The following is a 16,371-nucleotide window of genomic DNA, read 5'->3' as shown; positions in this document are numbered from 1 at the left end:
GATTGCAATTAAAAACTCATATATTTCCAAAGATGTCATATATCTTATTAGGGCACAAAAAGACATTCATTTATTTATTCATTTTATAGCTGTATATTTAGTAACTAGGTACTCTTCTAGTCATTAAGGATATGGTGGCTTCCGTACCATTGGAAAAATTTAGTAATAATCTCAAACTAAATATTTTTAAAACAATCTCAGCACAGTCCAGAACTTAGGAGGGGTGAGTGGAAAGCAGTGAGAGAATGGTTTTAAAAAAGTGTTGTGAAAGCTTCACCTTAGTGTGGGATAAGTTACCTAGTAAGGTTTCCCTGTGGGGTTAGGTTGAAAAAAACATAAGTCTAAGTATATGTGTTAAGAATGAGAAAGTAACCACTGAAGTGTCAAATTAACATGAGTAAAAGGGTAAACAGAAATTCCACTTGCTAGGGAAAGAAGAAATAATGAACAAAATAAAATAAACAGAAATTATAAAATTACATGAAAGAAGAAAGCACCAGTCTTCATAATAGACCAACTTGGGGATGGCAGAATTCAGTCCCTGGATGTCACTGTTGAGCTGCTGGAAAACCCGCTTTGAAGCCCACTCTGTGTGTAATCTTCCAATTACATGAAATTATTTTCTTATTTTTTAAGTTTTTGAGTTTTTGAGTTGAGTTTTCTGACTCAGCAGAAAGCATCCTAATAATACCCCCCATTTCACAGATGAGAACACTGAGGGTCAGAGAAGTATAAACCTAAAAGAAGGAAAACTTGAGAGGAGAAAGCCATAAAAAATTTTTGAAATTTAGCAGACCTGAGAGAATTTTGGAAGTAACTAATTTAGCAGACCCAAGAAAGCTGAATCCTAAGCCATCTGTGCTTGATTTATATTCCAGAATCCCTTAAAGTCCCCAAAAGTGGTACTACCAGACACCTGTGAAAGTGGGGATAAAGTGGGACAGGTTAAGATAAGGAGGATTGGTGAAAAGCCTGCTTATGAAGCGATTTGATCCCCACATCTTTCCCCTCCCTCCAGGGTACCAGACCACTGCCTCTTCCCCACCTCAGCAGTAGAGGGAGGGTTATTCTCCAGAGAAGGTGAGACTGTGGCCTGGGCACAGATGGGGGGAGTGGAGGATGGGATGAGTGCTTACAAACTAAATGTGTGAGCTCCCATCTCCCTTCACCTGGACAACCAAGCTTTAATACCCCAAGAAGGAGATCAGAGAGTCTTATCTGGGGAATCTGTCTACCCAGGAGGAAAGCCTCACACCCTGCTAGCAGTTGGGTGTCCATGAAAAACGCAGCTTGATTACCCAACAGGAAGTCTTGTCAGGTGCCACCCATGCAATCTTAGAGTTTCAAATTATCATTTTTAGTGCTTCCTTCTTAAATATGAACAGACGACTAAGCCTTACCATACTTAAGAGAAAGACCTCTCATGGGAAAGTAGGGGCCAAAACAAACAAACAATAAAGAACCCCAGGGGGAGACGGAATATGCACAGGATAAGCAAAAAGTAAAATCTATCATCAGTATCCTGCGAGAGACTGAGATTGCATCCATGAGAAGAGCCAGGATTCCATTAAAAATGGAATAGCTAGTGAACAGAAAGGGCCTCTTGAAATTTAGAAATGATAATGTATCTAAAAGATTGGAAGTTAAAGAAAATAGGTCAAGAATGACAACCACAGGGAAGAGTTAAGAATAGTAGAGGACCAGTTCAGGAGATCTAATATCCAACTAATAGAATTCCAAGTGGGGAGAGGAGAGAAAACAGGATGGAGGAAATGACAAAGTCAAGAAAATTTCTCAGCTCTAAAGGACAAGAACTTGGAGATTGAAAGTGCTCACTCAGTGCCCAACATGGAACATGAGAGTGACTCACCGACACTGGGACAAAGGCCGACACGTTCTCTCAGGGAGAATGAGAAAGCAGTTCACACTCAGGTCCAGGAGGAAGAAGAGCTTCAGACTTCTCAGAGCTGACACTGGAAGCTGTGGGGCGGTGGAGCAGTGACTTCACGATTCTGAAGGGTAATTAATTTTGAACTAACTAATAAAGAATAATAAGCTCGTAAACACTAAATAAAAAGGTTCCCCTGCTATTTCTTGATTTTCCAGCATTAAGTTAACTATTACCTGACAGCTATGGAAGATGAGGGTTTAAGTCCCTGTAAACCACATACCTTTTCCTTCCTCATTTATAGTTTTTAAATATAAAAAAATAATTTATATTTAACCAAACTTTCATATTCAGACTTGTATAGTTTCAAAAAAATTACCTCCCATTCACCTTTTCTTCGTAAGCTGCTGGAGGAAATAAAGACATTTGGGAGGAAGGTTTAGCTTCGAACTAGTAGTAAATGCATAAAAAACTAAGCAAATGTAAAAAAAAAAGATTAATTCTGGGGGTGGGAAGAAGAATGTTATGGAAGAAAGGAAAGCTAATCGTAGTTTATTACATGGGTAAGTGGCAGATAGAATTTGTATTGTAATAATGTAGGCATTGGATATTGCTCTAACCAAAATTACCAATACGATGATATATGAAAGGGGGGGATGAATGTAAAGAAAAGCATTAAAGACACTGAGGGTCATGATGCAGTGATAAAAGGTGTGATTCATAAGGAACATGTTACAGTCTTATAGGAGCCCCCAAATCTTAGCAAATAAAAACGCATAATGAAAAAATTCTTAAAAACTGAGAAAAAACTATTCAGTCAAAGTACAGTTGTAGTGGGGGATTTTAATTTGTCCATTTCAGAATTTAGCGGTTAAAATAGAAAGAGTATGGACATATACAAACCACTGAAGAAACAAGCAGAAAATATGAACATGGTGTACATGTTAAAGTAACAATGGGAAAATATTTTTTACCCATCATATTGGCAAAAATTCAAGAGTTACAACATCCACTGCTGGGGAAGAGATTGGAAAACACAGATCTTCCTTGACTTATGATGGGTTATGTCCTGGTAAACCCATTATAAGTTGAAAATATCTAACCTACCAAACACAGCTTAGCCTGGCTCACCTTAAGTGGGTGCTCAGAGCACTTACGTTAGCCTACAGTTGGGCAAAATCATCTGACATCAAGCATATTTTATAATAAAGTGTTCATAGAAATGTAAATTATTATAATAACTTATTACAATATATCACAATATTTGGGGGGAAGTAACTTTTAAATGTCTCTTAAAACTGTAAATGCTCATATCCTTTGACTCAGCAGTCTGAATTTTGAGACTCTGTCCTACAAAAATAATAGAACCAAAAAGTACTGGATGTTCATAGAAAAATGTAGTGGCAAAAAATTGAGGAAAACCTGAATATTCATAAATGGAATAATTCTGAATAAAATTGAAGGACATCCATATTCTGGAATTATTATTCAGCTGTTAAGAAGTTGGGGCTGTCTGTCAATGTGGACATATCATTAACTAGGAAAGCAAGTGGTGAAATAATGTCTGATTTGACCCATTCTTATAAAATACATAGTAAAAACCGTGAGTATGATGTGTATGTATGTTATGAGTATGTACATGAAGGTGAAGAAAACCTCACCCAAGCTGTTGACAGTTGTCACGTTAGGGAGGTGGGATGAAGAGAGGAGATCTTGATTTTCTTTCACTTTTTATAATAAGCACATGATGCTTTTGTAATCAATGAAAAATTAATAATAGATCAAGTAAGAATTTTACCAGAGTAAGAAATTTTCTAGGAAGCATGTAGTGTTTAATCAGCAAGAACTTGGAAGTTTTACGGAGTAAAGAAATGGCTGTACTTTTCTGTGAGTCACAGCAGCCCTTGTTTTCATTATTAGTGATCAGGATTTGCAGTGTGTTTTTTATATTTTCATTAAATGTGAGGGCTGCCTGTTCTGGGGTTCTCTTGTTACGTTTCTAAAATGTTTTTGCTTTTGATAGGACTGTCTTCATCAGTGGAACACAATATAACGGAGTTGGAACAAGAACTTGACAATGTAAAGACTCTTAAGACAAAATTAGGTATTGTACATTTTTTTCCTTGACTTATGTATTGGTCTTGGTTTCTTATTAAAGACTTTACTGTAGTCTGGAATATTTTTTAAAATTGTGAAATCTCTATGTTACAAGCTTTCAGTCTGTCCAAAGCTGTTAATAAAGAATGTCTTTTAGTTTGGGGAGGGGATGAGCATGTATTTATTCACTTTTTGTTGTTGTTGTCTTGTCTGTGTACAAAATGACTTTTCAAAGATGATGATGTTCCAAAATATCACTCCACTATCTTTTCACTTGTATTATTTCTGATAAGTAATCTTCTGTTATTATTATCTTCTAATGTCTTTTTTCTTTGTATTTATCCTTCTTGAGATCTGTGGCACTTCATGAGTGTGTGGCTTAATGTCTTTCATCCACTTGGGAAATTGTTGGCCATTATCTCATCAAATACTGCATCTGCTCATTCTCTTTTATTTCCTCAGACTCCAGTTATACATATGCTAGACCTTTTTACTCTTAAATTTTTTTCTTTATTTTCCCTCCTTTTTTTTTTGGAAAATAAGTAAACTGCTTTATTTGCAGAAATCATAATCAGTTATTTAAAAATCCCTTTGGAATCTGCAGAAAAAGCTAGAATGACTTCAATTTCCATTATTATGGTAGCTCTCTAACATCTTCATACACATTTCTTTTTAAAAAATTAAGTTTGATCCATCTTTTCCAGTTGTCCATGGCATAAGGATTGGTGTGTTACAAGGTAGACCTTTGTCACTAGAAATAGAGGTTTGCCTCCAGCCTTTAGAAAACTGGAAGTGTTTACCTTTGGGATGTGGGATTAGAGGGGATTCTTACTCATGTTACCTGATATTTCCAGATCTCTATCAGTGTGTAAATCTGTCATTATAATAATATGTAAATTTAAAAAAGAAATACAAATATTACTGTATTTTCAGAGTAAGCTGTATATCCACAATATGTTTCATCAATAATTGAAACGTCTTTACAGTGCTAAAATTTGAGCATCACAGGATTGAGATGTTTAATGTAGCAAACTGATGTTAAAATTCTGATTTTTATAGTTTGTGGAGGAAAATTAAAAATAACTTATGTTTTTAGGAAAACGTAATTTATGTAAGAATAATACATACTGGTTGTATTAGTAGGGAATGAAAATGTGAATCTGGGGAGAAGTTTTGGAAATTACTGAAACTTTTATTATATTTTGTTTTTCCTTCTAATAGAGAGGCGCAAAAAGGCTTCAGCATGGGAAAGAAACTTGGTGTATCCTGCTGTTATGGTTCTCCTTCTTATTGAGACAGTAAGAATTTATTTGCCTAGTTAAATAAGGCAGATTATTTTTTATTTACTTCAGCATTTGTGTATGGCAACTCCCTCAGCTAAATGGTTTCAGGTAAACTGGTTTTCTATCAACAGGATTAAAATCCATCTATGCTTTTATTTGTAAAAACTCAATAGAGCAAAAAATGAAATTAATGGTAATTTTGAAAAGTCCTCAAGATTATCTATTTCCTCATAGAAGCAGGAAATTCATTCTTTTGTTTCAATTGAAACTTAAGAAGAGACAAAGTGTTGCAGATACCCTGATCAAACTCTGTGATAAGATCTGAAAATTATATTATTAAATTAGTTCTGATAACATTTTAACCATTTTTAAAATATGTGGAGTTGTGGGTTCCAACTGGTAAAATCAGTTAATAAATGGATCTATATTAATAGCTTTTTTCTTAAGCTTTGAGATTATAATACTTTGCAGAATTTTTACGAATTTATTCTGGAGTTTTTATAGTCTCATTACTTCAGGTTTATATGTAGAGTTTTGGTCTTGACTGCTTTTCCTCTATTCTGAAGCATACATTTGGTTGGTTACTTAGATTTTAATGTGTGTGTATTGACAAAATATCTTTGAAATTCAAAACTGATGGCTTACTTTTTGTGTTGTAGTCCATTTCGGTCCTCTTGGTGGCTTGTAATATTCTTTGCCTGTTGGTTGATGAAACAGCAATGCCAAAGGGAACAAGGGTAAAGTAAAATGCTTTAAAATGTCTTTCTTTTGCAAAAGTATTCTGTGTGTATAAACTGAGTGTTTCAAATAAATAAATGAAAACATTCACCTTTCTGCATATATATACTTGAAGTTGTATGAATTTCTTTATGCAGTGAGCTTTCATAAACAGTGTTTCTGAACTATATTTTTTGTTTCTGATTTCTTATTTTGGATTGTCTGGCTTTTTAATCAAGTATCAGGGTTTCCTTTTACACTTTGTATCAGAGTTTATCTTTGTTTTACTGAAATTCATATTTGTGATCCTTTAAGAAAATGTATGTTCTGTGAAATAGTGAAATATAAAGAGTTTATTAGATGGATTCATTGCGTTCGCAAAGGATCCAAATATGTGGTTGTAAGGACTCATGCCTCAAAGGAGTCATTTTATGAACTTGAGTCAAAATGTTCAGTTGCTGGAGGAGAGTCAGATATACATCTTTTCATGAATTAACTTAATTTTTTCTCTTGTTTAAAAATTCATGATTTTATTAAGTTGCATCAGTTAGTCTATTTAAATATATTCTCCTTATGGAAGGTAGTTTCCACTAAGTATTCATATATGACATACTTTTTCTAGGTGTCTCTATAAACTTTTGGATACTTAAAGTAGCATTTAAGTTTTGACATTTTATTACACTTTTCGAAGTTAGCACCTTTGCCATCTCCCATAGAGATGACTTCAAAACTCTTCCAAACTTTTCATGCTTTGGGGGAGGGAAAACATTCTCCTTAACCCTTTCTAGGATCTTCTGGCTGGTCTAAGAATTAAATTTACATGAGACAGATTAACAGGAGAAAACAATTTAATTACGTGTATGTGGGAGCCCGGTAAGAATAATGAGACCCCAGGACAGGTTGGGCAGTTGAGGCTTATATTCCATCTGAGAGAAGGAGAAGGGGGTAGGAGCTTGGAACTTCAAGCGGGAGGAAGGCAATTCACATGGAGATGGAAAAGCAGATGTTTGGTAAACAGAGGGGACACAGAGAGGCCTTTGGTCTCCAGGTCTTGCCAGGTTCCGTCTACCACACTCAGCCCAGACTCTTTGTAGCTGTCTCTGGTGATAGTGCTCTGCCTGGACCAGGTCCTTCGTCTGAATTCTTTTAGGCAGTTAAGGGGTGAGGTGGGGGTGGCGCTAAAAAGAAAGACTTAACGAGTCTTCTGTTTCTTAAAAACAGTCAGCCTAAAATGATCCTTATGCCAGAGAGACAGCTTTTGGGGTGCAGGTTTTGCTTCCCTACATGCCACTTCTCTCTCCGAACCACCTTTTCTCTCATAGAAAAAAGCCAATGTTTATCTTAATTCCTTTCCTTCAGTCAAAGATGAAGCTTCTTTCAGAAGCTAATTCTTTCAGCAGTATTCTCAGTTTAGCTCCCTGCCCCCAGCCTCTTCAGGACCTTGTGCCATCTCTCACTGCCATGGCCTCTCCACCACTGCGAGCCTGCCAGCTTGCTTCAGGTCTGTCATTCCACTAACGAAAAACAGCAGTGAGCAGTCCTCCTCTATCCACAGCCTTGTCTTTTGTCTTTTGTTTAGACCCAAATCCATTGATCAAGCAGAAGTCAACTACTGTGTTGACGTCTATCCATTTTTTAACCCATTTTCTTATACCACATACTAGGTGAGGCCCAAGCCCTGTGGTACATTTTTGTACCATTCCTTTCGTGCATAGTACGGAAGGACTTATATGTGGTATGCTCTTTTTATGATTGTGTAAATAAATCAGATCATCTTAATCTTGCCTGTAGGCCTTCTCTTGAGACAGAGAATATTTCCAAAGTGTTTTCCATCCCAGTTAATAAGCTTTCTGTTAGCATTATTCATTTTTTCTTCAAAAGATTGACAAAAGTTGGTAAATTCTTTGTCCATTACCTTGCTTATGTATGAAATTTCCATGGGTATTCTAACTTCTTCATGCCTATATTAGATTGTATAAATAATATGATATTATTTATTGGTTTATTTTTTTATTAAGCTGACTTTATATTCTTAATTATCCTGGTATATCTGTTAGATGTAATTGAAGCTGATAGCAAAGTAGTAGTTTGTATTCAGAGAGTTTCTGTAATTAGTATGCTTTGAAAACATTGTTCCTACTTCAGTAAGAAATGATTTTTTGCCTGTCTGGCCTCATTAATAAATATTACTTTTTCTACTTGTTAAGTTCTAGATAAAGATAGGTTTTGAGAATAGGTATGATGTTTAGGGAAAAATTTATAGCATTGCATTTGGAAAATCTGTGTTAATTGAATCCCTGAATTCCCAAGGAAGATTTAGGGAAAGGAAACTTTCAAGAGTAGTAACAGGATATGTGCATTCACTTTCTTTCTTTGCTTAGCTTCCTTTTGACATATTTTAATTGTATAGTTTTTATATGTTGCCTTAGTGTTCAGACAATTTTGTGTTCTATTCTTATTATACTATTATATTTTTTAAAAATTTCTTCCAAGAATATTTAGGATTTAACAATAATCATATCATTTTGATAAGTAACTTAAATTATATTTGAGATAAATCAGAAATGTTTTGAGCTTGTTAAAAGTGATAACATGTGGTTGAATTAGTTGATGAATTCAGTCTCGTCACGTTTTATTTTCGTTTGAACGTCTAGATGTTACTCCAGGGTATTAAACATTCCTAATTTCAACTGTCCTATATTTATGAAACAACAATTTTAGGGAAACCAAATATAATAGTGTCATTGAATTCTGAAAAGCGTTTTTTTTTCCCCCCAGGGGCCTGGAATAGGAAACGCTTCTCTTTCTGCTTTTGGTTTTGTGGGAGCTGCACTTGAAATCATTTTGATTTTGTATCCTTTCTTTAACTGAAGTTCTGTCTGTTAACAAGTTTTCTGTCTAGTTTTCTGGGACAGTGGTAATTTACTAAGACACTTTCCTGGAAGAAAAAACAAGTCAGTCTTCCTCAAGCACTCCAAGTGGCATTTTGTTTTGTTTTGTTTTTCCTTTCGGCCTTAAGACATTTTGGAGACAATTGAGAACTTAAGGAAACACATTCTTTGGAGAGTTTTTCCTTGATTCTCACAGCTATCTTATGGTGTCCTCTGTTGTCGGTTTCTATAGCCTCCGATTTTTTGGAAACTTTATTCCCAAGAAGGATGACACAACGATGACAAAGGTAAGGTAAAGTCTTAGGTGACTGTGCCTCCCTTTTGCCTTCCAAGACAAACAGACTGTTTTATTTAGTAATCGTGGTGAATGGTTCATTTGCGGTTCTAGGTATTTGTTTGTAAGTTGCGTAAACACACACACTGGAAGATTTTCAAAATGCTGAATGAGTGGGAAAAGGATGTGCTCTGTTTAATTTGGATGGCATCCATTCACTTGTAAATGCATAGAACCGCAGAGCTTGTTAACTAGCTATAGACGGCTCCTGAAAGGACTCTTTTTCCTACAAAGAAAACGTATTGCTAATGAGTAACTTTGATTGTGCTGACTGTACTTCAGGGAGCTTGTTTGAAATCTGAAGAACTTAGTTGCTACAAGTAGTAGAGACAAAGTATTTCAAATTTGAATAATTAAAGCAAGACGGAAGAGTTCTATTCAGAAACATTTTGTAGTCTGAGGCTAATTTGACTTTCTACAATATGTCATTGGCTTTGGAATAACAAAGGCTGTTATCTTATATAGTGACTGCATTTGTAAAATATTCCCACAGGCTGACAATGAAGAATAACAAGAGCTGCTGGCTTCTTTTCTTTTTTATTATATATTCCATATTTTCAGCTTATTCTAAAGTGGAGAAGTTATTTTTATATATCTTTATCTAAAATGCTATGACTTCTTGAGATACTTAGCATCTAGTTTAAGTAATCATAAGTACTAAGTAGTATTTTCGGCATCTCTTACTTAATATGAAAGAATAAGTATAGGATACATTGAAAATTACTAGAATTTAGGTGTTTTGGAGTTCTAGCTTTTTGGTATTAAATCTTACAATAGTTAAACATATTAGAAGTAGATATTATCTATCTTGAGCAGTAGTCTTGGCTTTAAAAGTAGAGTCAGAAGTATTAAAAATATTAATTACTTTTTACTTGTTAGGCAAACCTTTTTGAAATCAGCAACCTCAGTCAATAATGTAAAATGCGTTGTCCGAGGTGTGAAGTAATTTAAGTGTTCTAAAACTTTATATTTGTGTCAGGTACTGTAAATATCTTCTAGAACTCACAGATAGAACTTTAGAAAAGTTTGTAGAAAAGTTTCTATTCTCTTTATTTTCTATATTGAATAGTATCATTCAGAAGTTAGCAAAGTACAGTAGGTAACTGAAATGTCCAGTAACTTGCCAGAATGTGAATGGATTTTATTTATCCGTATACTGTGTAACTGCCCAATATTCTTTCTGATTTCTCATAACAGATCATTGGGAATTGTGTGTCAATCTTGGTCTTGAGCTCCGCACTGCCTGTTATGTCAAGAACACTGGGTAAGTTTAAATGAGAACTTTTCATTTAAAGTCAGTAGCTTTTCAAGTATCAAACTTCTTGCTAAACTTCTAGTTTCTAAACTGTTTTTCAAAGAGATCACTCTTTGAAATATATTATTCCCTCCCACATTATTTTATGCTTTTACTTCTGTAATTCATTTATATACAGAGCTGTACCAAAATACGCACTTTTATCAAATAAAGACCACTTATTTTTTCAAGTACTTAGAAATAGTCCTTGTCCAAACAGTAGACTTTATTTTTTTCATTGACTAATTAAGTTTTGGAGTCCTCTAGTGAGGAAACTGTGATTTTTTTTTTAAAAAACAATATTTAATGTCTAGAAAATACTAAACTAATTTTTTCTACGTGAAATGTTTTAAAAAATGTGTAATTTAGTATGTGGTTTAAAAAATTGAGAATGTGTAACACTTATTTTAAGCTGCTTTATGTCCCGGGAATAGACTTGAAAGCAGTAAGATCTAGGAGAGCACGCACTGATTTAAAGGTCATCCTTTAGTTCTTCAGCTTTTTACTGGCTTGTGATTTATGTAGTTTTCTTAATTTTTCAATTCACAGAGAACTTTGGTCATCATTTAAAAGTAAAATATTTCCAGTTTGTCATTGAAATAGTTGAATAAATCTTCCTTCGTTTGGTGTTCTTATCTTTTATAAAGCACTGTTGCAGACTGTATTCTCAGTTCTTGGCTAAATATTATTTCAGACAAAAATTTCCACTAGGCAGTTCTGTTCCGTTTTCTAGACTTAGATTTTGACTTGAGTGTTCACAAATGATTAGGAAAATCCCATTATTCAACCTTAGCAACATGCTTATGACAAAGATTGCAAGTAACTTTGAATTGCTTTTGTTTTAGCGCTTATGTGGCCTCCATTATTTATTCAAGGCCCACAGCTGTCGGGGATGCAGGCTGTGCCAGGAAGGGTATAAGCTTTGTGGTCATCTTCATAATGCTTACAGAGAAGTTCATGTTTTAATACAAGTGGAATCTAAATGTAAATGTAGAAGGGACCGCCGTTCCACAGACTAATACAAAGCTCATTTACTTAGAGGTCTTATTTCTTTTGTGTTTGCATTATATAGGACTTGTTATCGTTTTGACATCTGCTTATGGTGTGCTAATCTTGAAAATGCCATAAATATACACTTTAGTAACTTGATTTGTAGCTAACTGTGATCGTTTGTATTATGGCAGTCCAACAAATAATTTCTGTGATATTGTAGCCAACCTACCATTTTATCATTTTATGAAATTCACTGTGCTCTGTTATTTAAGATTAATTGTTAATAGTAATATATGGATTTTATGGAAGAAAATTACGTGCCGAGTACAGTTTTAATACAAAGAAAACAAATTAATGGCAAAATGTGCTTTTTGAAGATCAACAAATTAAATTCCTGAGTAGTTTGCCATAGAGATAAATAAAAAGAAGAAAAAGAAAGATGGAACAATTAAAATGCAGCTAACAAATGCCTGGACCCAGCTGTCCAAACAGGATTAATGGAGTGCATTAGGGTACAGTGAGTCATGTGGTGCTTTGCAAAATATCAACACGCACTGCACTACATGTTATGCCCAGTGGCACTGAATAGATGAAAAGAAATAAATACGTTAAACAGATTCATAGAGGCTTTTCACAGTATTAAAAAAGCAAATTTCTAGACTAAAAGAAAAAGCTTTATTTTAGTATTATGGGAAATGCAAACTAGAGAGTTACTTTGTAATGCCTCTATTAACCCTTTAGAATTGAGTCTTTGATTTTAAGAAGATAAAATATAGAGAATTGTCATGAATATTATCTTAGTGTATAACGGGATTTTGATTTACTAGCTGAAAAGCTTATAAGACTAGGATAGAGGATGTATTTAACAACCAAATTCCAAGCTGTGAAATTTTTCACTCTTTCTCATTGCCTCTCACAAGGAAGTCCTGACCCTTAGGGTGCTCTCCTTTGCTCCTGTGAATTCAGCCGGCGTTCTCAGTTAAAGGAGAAATGAAGGAGCAAGGAAAATTATAATTTATCTGTATAAGTGCAGTTTTTCTCTTACTTTAGTAATTTTTAGTGACGATTATAACTTTAATTGTAAGTTGCAAGTGTATTGAATCCTGTATAAAATGATTAATTTGGTGATATTTTTGCTTCAAAAATGAAAATGTTTTTTAAAAAATTAAATTTGCCAACTGCTATTGCTGCATCATTGGTATAAACTTATAGCTTTAGACTTGAATGCCTGGTGTGATATGACAGATTTATTACAGAATTCCTCTGAAATAGCTTCTTATGTTTAAATATGGAAGATTTTATACTAATTAAAAAATTACCACTAAGTAGATTTTACAAGCATATCACTTGCCACAAAGAATTAGGTTGTGAGGAGCATTTTGGCTATGTATTTTTAGCCAAATATAATTAATATCGATGATAGTTTTGTTGTCCATTGGAAACACAAAGAATCTGTGCGTAACACTTTTTATTTGAAATCTTTAAAACCTTTTAAAACTGATGCCATGTCAGTGGATGTGCTTTCCAAAACATTGTTTTGCTGCCTGTTTAGTGTTCAGTTTTGAAAAATCCAACATTTTGAGGGATATGATGTCCTTATTTTTAGCAATCAGTTTACTCTTCGGTATAATAGACTCTCAAGGTGATTAGAGGAGATGGTTCACAAAGTGAAAATAGAACAGGCTCAAACCTAATAAATTATTTATAGAGGCCCAGACTTTGCTATAACAAAATATTTTAAAGGCAGCAGTGAATTTTGTGAGAATAGATTTTGCGAGATTGCTGACATGTTCTTGGTTATGCTTAATCAAGAAACAACTGAGAGATTGACAGTTTTTACATTATTCTTTATTTGAAATCTCCTTTAACAGGAAAAATTTTCTCAGATGCAACCAATAGACTTCGTAATACTTTTACTAATTTCCATTTTGAAGTTATTTTTATAGTTAGTTGTATTTTCATCCTGAAATTCTTTCTGTAAATTTTAAGTTATTCAAGGCCCAAAAGCAGATTTTTTTTAATACACCTAAAACAAAAAACACTTAACCTTTCAAATCAGCTTGGATCTATTTTTAGTATTTCCATGTATTTCTCATCTGGGTCCCCTATAGTCCATCATCTTGCAGGATTTAAAGTGTATTATTCTCTTTTGTTCCTTGATGAAGGGACTATGTTTAAAAACTGGTCCTTTGCGGGAGAGGTCTTTATTTGGGTTTGTAAATACACTAGTAATCTTTACCCTGAGCTTTCCCTCTCCAGTGTGAATCAGAAATAAATGATGCTTAGACATGACAAATGTGAAATTGAAGTATAAATCTTAATATATATTCCTAATTATGGCTTTGATGTAAAAATAATTCTAAACCCTGTATTGAAAATTTCTCCGCAAAAAAATTGTGTATGACTTAATTATATTCTGTTATATTGCAGAGCGTAATAAATGAGTGGTAAAATTAACTTTTGATTGATTACTAATGTTCTTATACCTGACCAATAAATTTGTATATCTAGTTAGGATTTTTAATTATAAAGGAAAAGCATTCTGTGTCAAATGTCTGAAAGAAGTCAGAGGGTCACTAATGCTCACTCCCTCAACACCCCCGTTCCCAGTGTCCACTTGTCGTGTCCTTCTGTTGCTGTTCTTGTTTCAGAGCACATAGTCCTTCTTGCCTGAGGAAATACCGTGTTGGCCACGTATTCTAAATAACTTGGCCATCTGTTGACATACGTTCAACTCCCTTAAGTTTTGATTTGTTATAAAATATTTTTCATATGAAATTAATTCCAGTTAGGATTATTTAGTTGGAGGGAGCCTTAAGATGTAATTTTTTAAATGTTAAGAATTAAAATGTTACAATTAAGACTAGAACGTAAACTACAGTAAGGGTCTAATTTACACTAAGAATCAAGACCCCCAACCTGGCTGAGGATACTTAATAGTACACCTATACATGGCCAACTCTGAGACTGATGAACAGATTATCTCCTTATTTATAGGAAATTTTATTTTTAAGTTAATTTTTAAGTATGTACATGAATAACTTCTTATGAGGAATATTAAAAACAGATCAGGCTCAAATTCCTTTTGACCGCCACTTTTTTTTTTCCCCCACACTATTTTAAATATTTATTTAGTTATTTATTTTTGGCTGTGTTGGGTCTTCGTTTCTGTGCGAGGGCTTTCCCTAGTTGCGGCAAGCGGGGGCCACTCTTCATCGCGGTGCGAGGGCCTCTCACTATCGCGGCCTCTCTTATTGCGGAGCACAGGCTCCAGACGTGCAGGCTCAGTAGTTGTGGCTCACGGGCCTAGTTGCTCTGCGGCATGTGGGATCTTCTCAGACCAGAGCGCGAACCCGTATCCCCTGCATTAGCAGGCAGATTCTCAACCACTGCGCCACCAGGGAAGCCCCCTTGACCACCACTTTTATTTTTATTTATTTATTTTTTTAACATCTTTATTGGAGTATAATTGCTTTATAATGTTCTTAGTTTCTGCTATATAACGAAGTGAATCAGCTATACATATACGTATACATATATCCCCATATCCCCTCCCTCTTGCGTCTCCCTCCCACCCTCCCTATCCCACCCCTCTAGGTGGTCACAAAACACCGAGCTGATCTCCCTGTGCTATGTGGCTGCTTCCCACTAGCTATCTGTTCTACATTTGGTAGTGTATATATGTCCATTCCACTCTCTCACTTTGTCCCAGCTTACCCTTCCCCCTCCCCGTGTCCTCAAGTCCATTCTCTATGTCTGCATCTTTATTCCTGTCCTGCTCCTAGGTTCATCAGAACCATTTTTTTTTTAGATTCCATATATATCTGTTAGTTTACGGTATTTGTTTTTCTCTTTCTGACTTACTTCACTATGTACGACAGACTCTAGGTCCATCCACCTCACTACAAATAATTCAGTTTCGTTTCTTTTTATGGCCGAGTAATATTCCATTGTATATATGTGGCACATCTTCTTTATCCATTCATCTGTCAGTGGACGCTTAGGTGGCTTCCATGACCTGGCTATTGTAAATAGTGCTGCAATGAACACTGTGGTACATGACTGTTTTTGAATTATGGTTTTCTCAGGGTATATGCCTGGTACTGGGATTGCTGGGTCGTATGGAAGTTCTATTTTTAGTTTTGTAAGGAACCTGCATGCTGTTCTCCATAGTGGCTGTATCAATTTACATTCCCACCAACAGTGCAGGAGGGTTGGTTCCCTTTTCTCCACACCCTCTCCAGCATTTATTGTTTGTAGATATTTTGATGAGGGCCATTCTGACTGGTGTGAGATGATACCTCATTGTAGTTTTGATTTGCATTTCTCTAATGATTAGTGATGTTGAGCATCCTTTCATGTGTTTGTTGGCAATCTGTATATCTTCTTTGGAGAAATGTCTATTTAGGTCTTCTGCCCATTTTTGGATTGGGTTTTTTGTTTTTGTGATATTGAGCTGCATGAGCTGCTTGTATATTTGGAGATTAATCCTTTGTCGTCACTTCATTTGCAAATATTCCCTCCCATTCTGAGGGTTGTCTTTTCGTCGTGTTTATGGTTTCCTTTGCTGTGCAAAAGCTTTTAAGTTTCATTAGGGCCCATTTGTTCATTTTTGTTTTTATTTCCTTTCCTATAGGAGGTGGGTCAGAAAGGATCTTGCTGTGATTTATGTCATAGAGTGTTCTGCTTATGTTTTCCTCTAAGAGTTTTATAGTGTCTAGCCTCACATATAGGTCTTTAATCCATTTTGAGTTTATTTTTGTGTATGGTGTCAGGGAGTGTTCTAATTTCATTCTTTTACATGTAGCTGTCCAGTTTTCCCAGCACCACTTATTGAAGAGGCTGTCTGTTCTCCATTTTATAGTCTTGCCTCC

At 34.9% G+C, this 16,371-nt stretch overlaps 1 protein-coding gene across 2 annotated transcripts in view; it reads left to right on the top strand.

The window, feature by feature from the left end:
* LMBR1 (limb development membrane protein 1) overlaps positions 1 to 16,371 on the top strand; it is a 143,300-nt gene that overhangs the window by 98,035 nt on the left and 28,894 nt on the right. For both annotated transcript variants that reach the window (XM_068549764.1, XM_068549765.1), the window contains 6 exons: positions 3,912 to 3,992; positions 5,207 to 5,283; positions 5,928 to 6,005; positions 8,764 to 8,837; positions 9,073 to 9,163; positions 10,408 to 10,474. In XM_068549764.1, the coding sequence (XP_068405865.1) occupies positions 3,912 to 3,992; positions 5,207 to 5,283; positions 5,928 to 6,005; positions 8,764 to 8,837; positions 9,073 to 9,163; positions 10,408 to 10,474 (468 nt within the window). The remainder of the gene's footprint in view (positions 1 to 3,911; positions 3,993 to 5,206; positions 5,284 to 5,927; positions 6,006 to 8,763; positions 8,838 to 9,072; positions 9,164 to 10,407; positions 10,475 to 16,371) is intronic.

The sequence above is a fragment of the Eschrichtius robustus genome, chromosome 8, assembly GCF_028021215.1.
Source record: "Eschrichtius robustus isolate mEscRob2 chromosome 8, mEscRob2.pri, whole genome shotgun sequence".
NCBI classification, from domain to species: domain Eukaryota; kingdom Metazoa; phylum Chordata; class Mammalia; order Artiodactyla; family Eschrichtiidae; genus Eschrichtius; species Eschrichtius robustus.
This window is presented reverse-complemented; position numbering and strand designations above follow the sequence as displayed.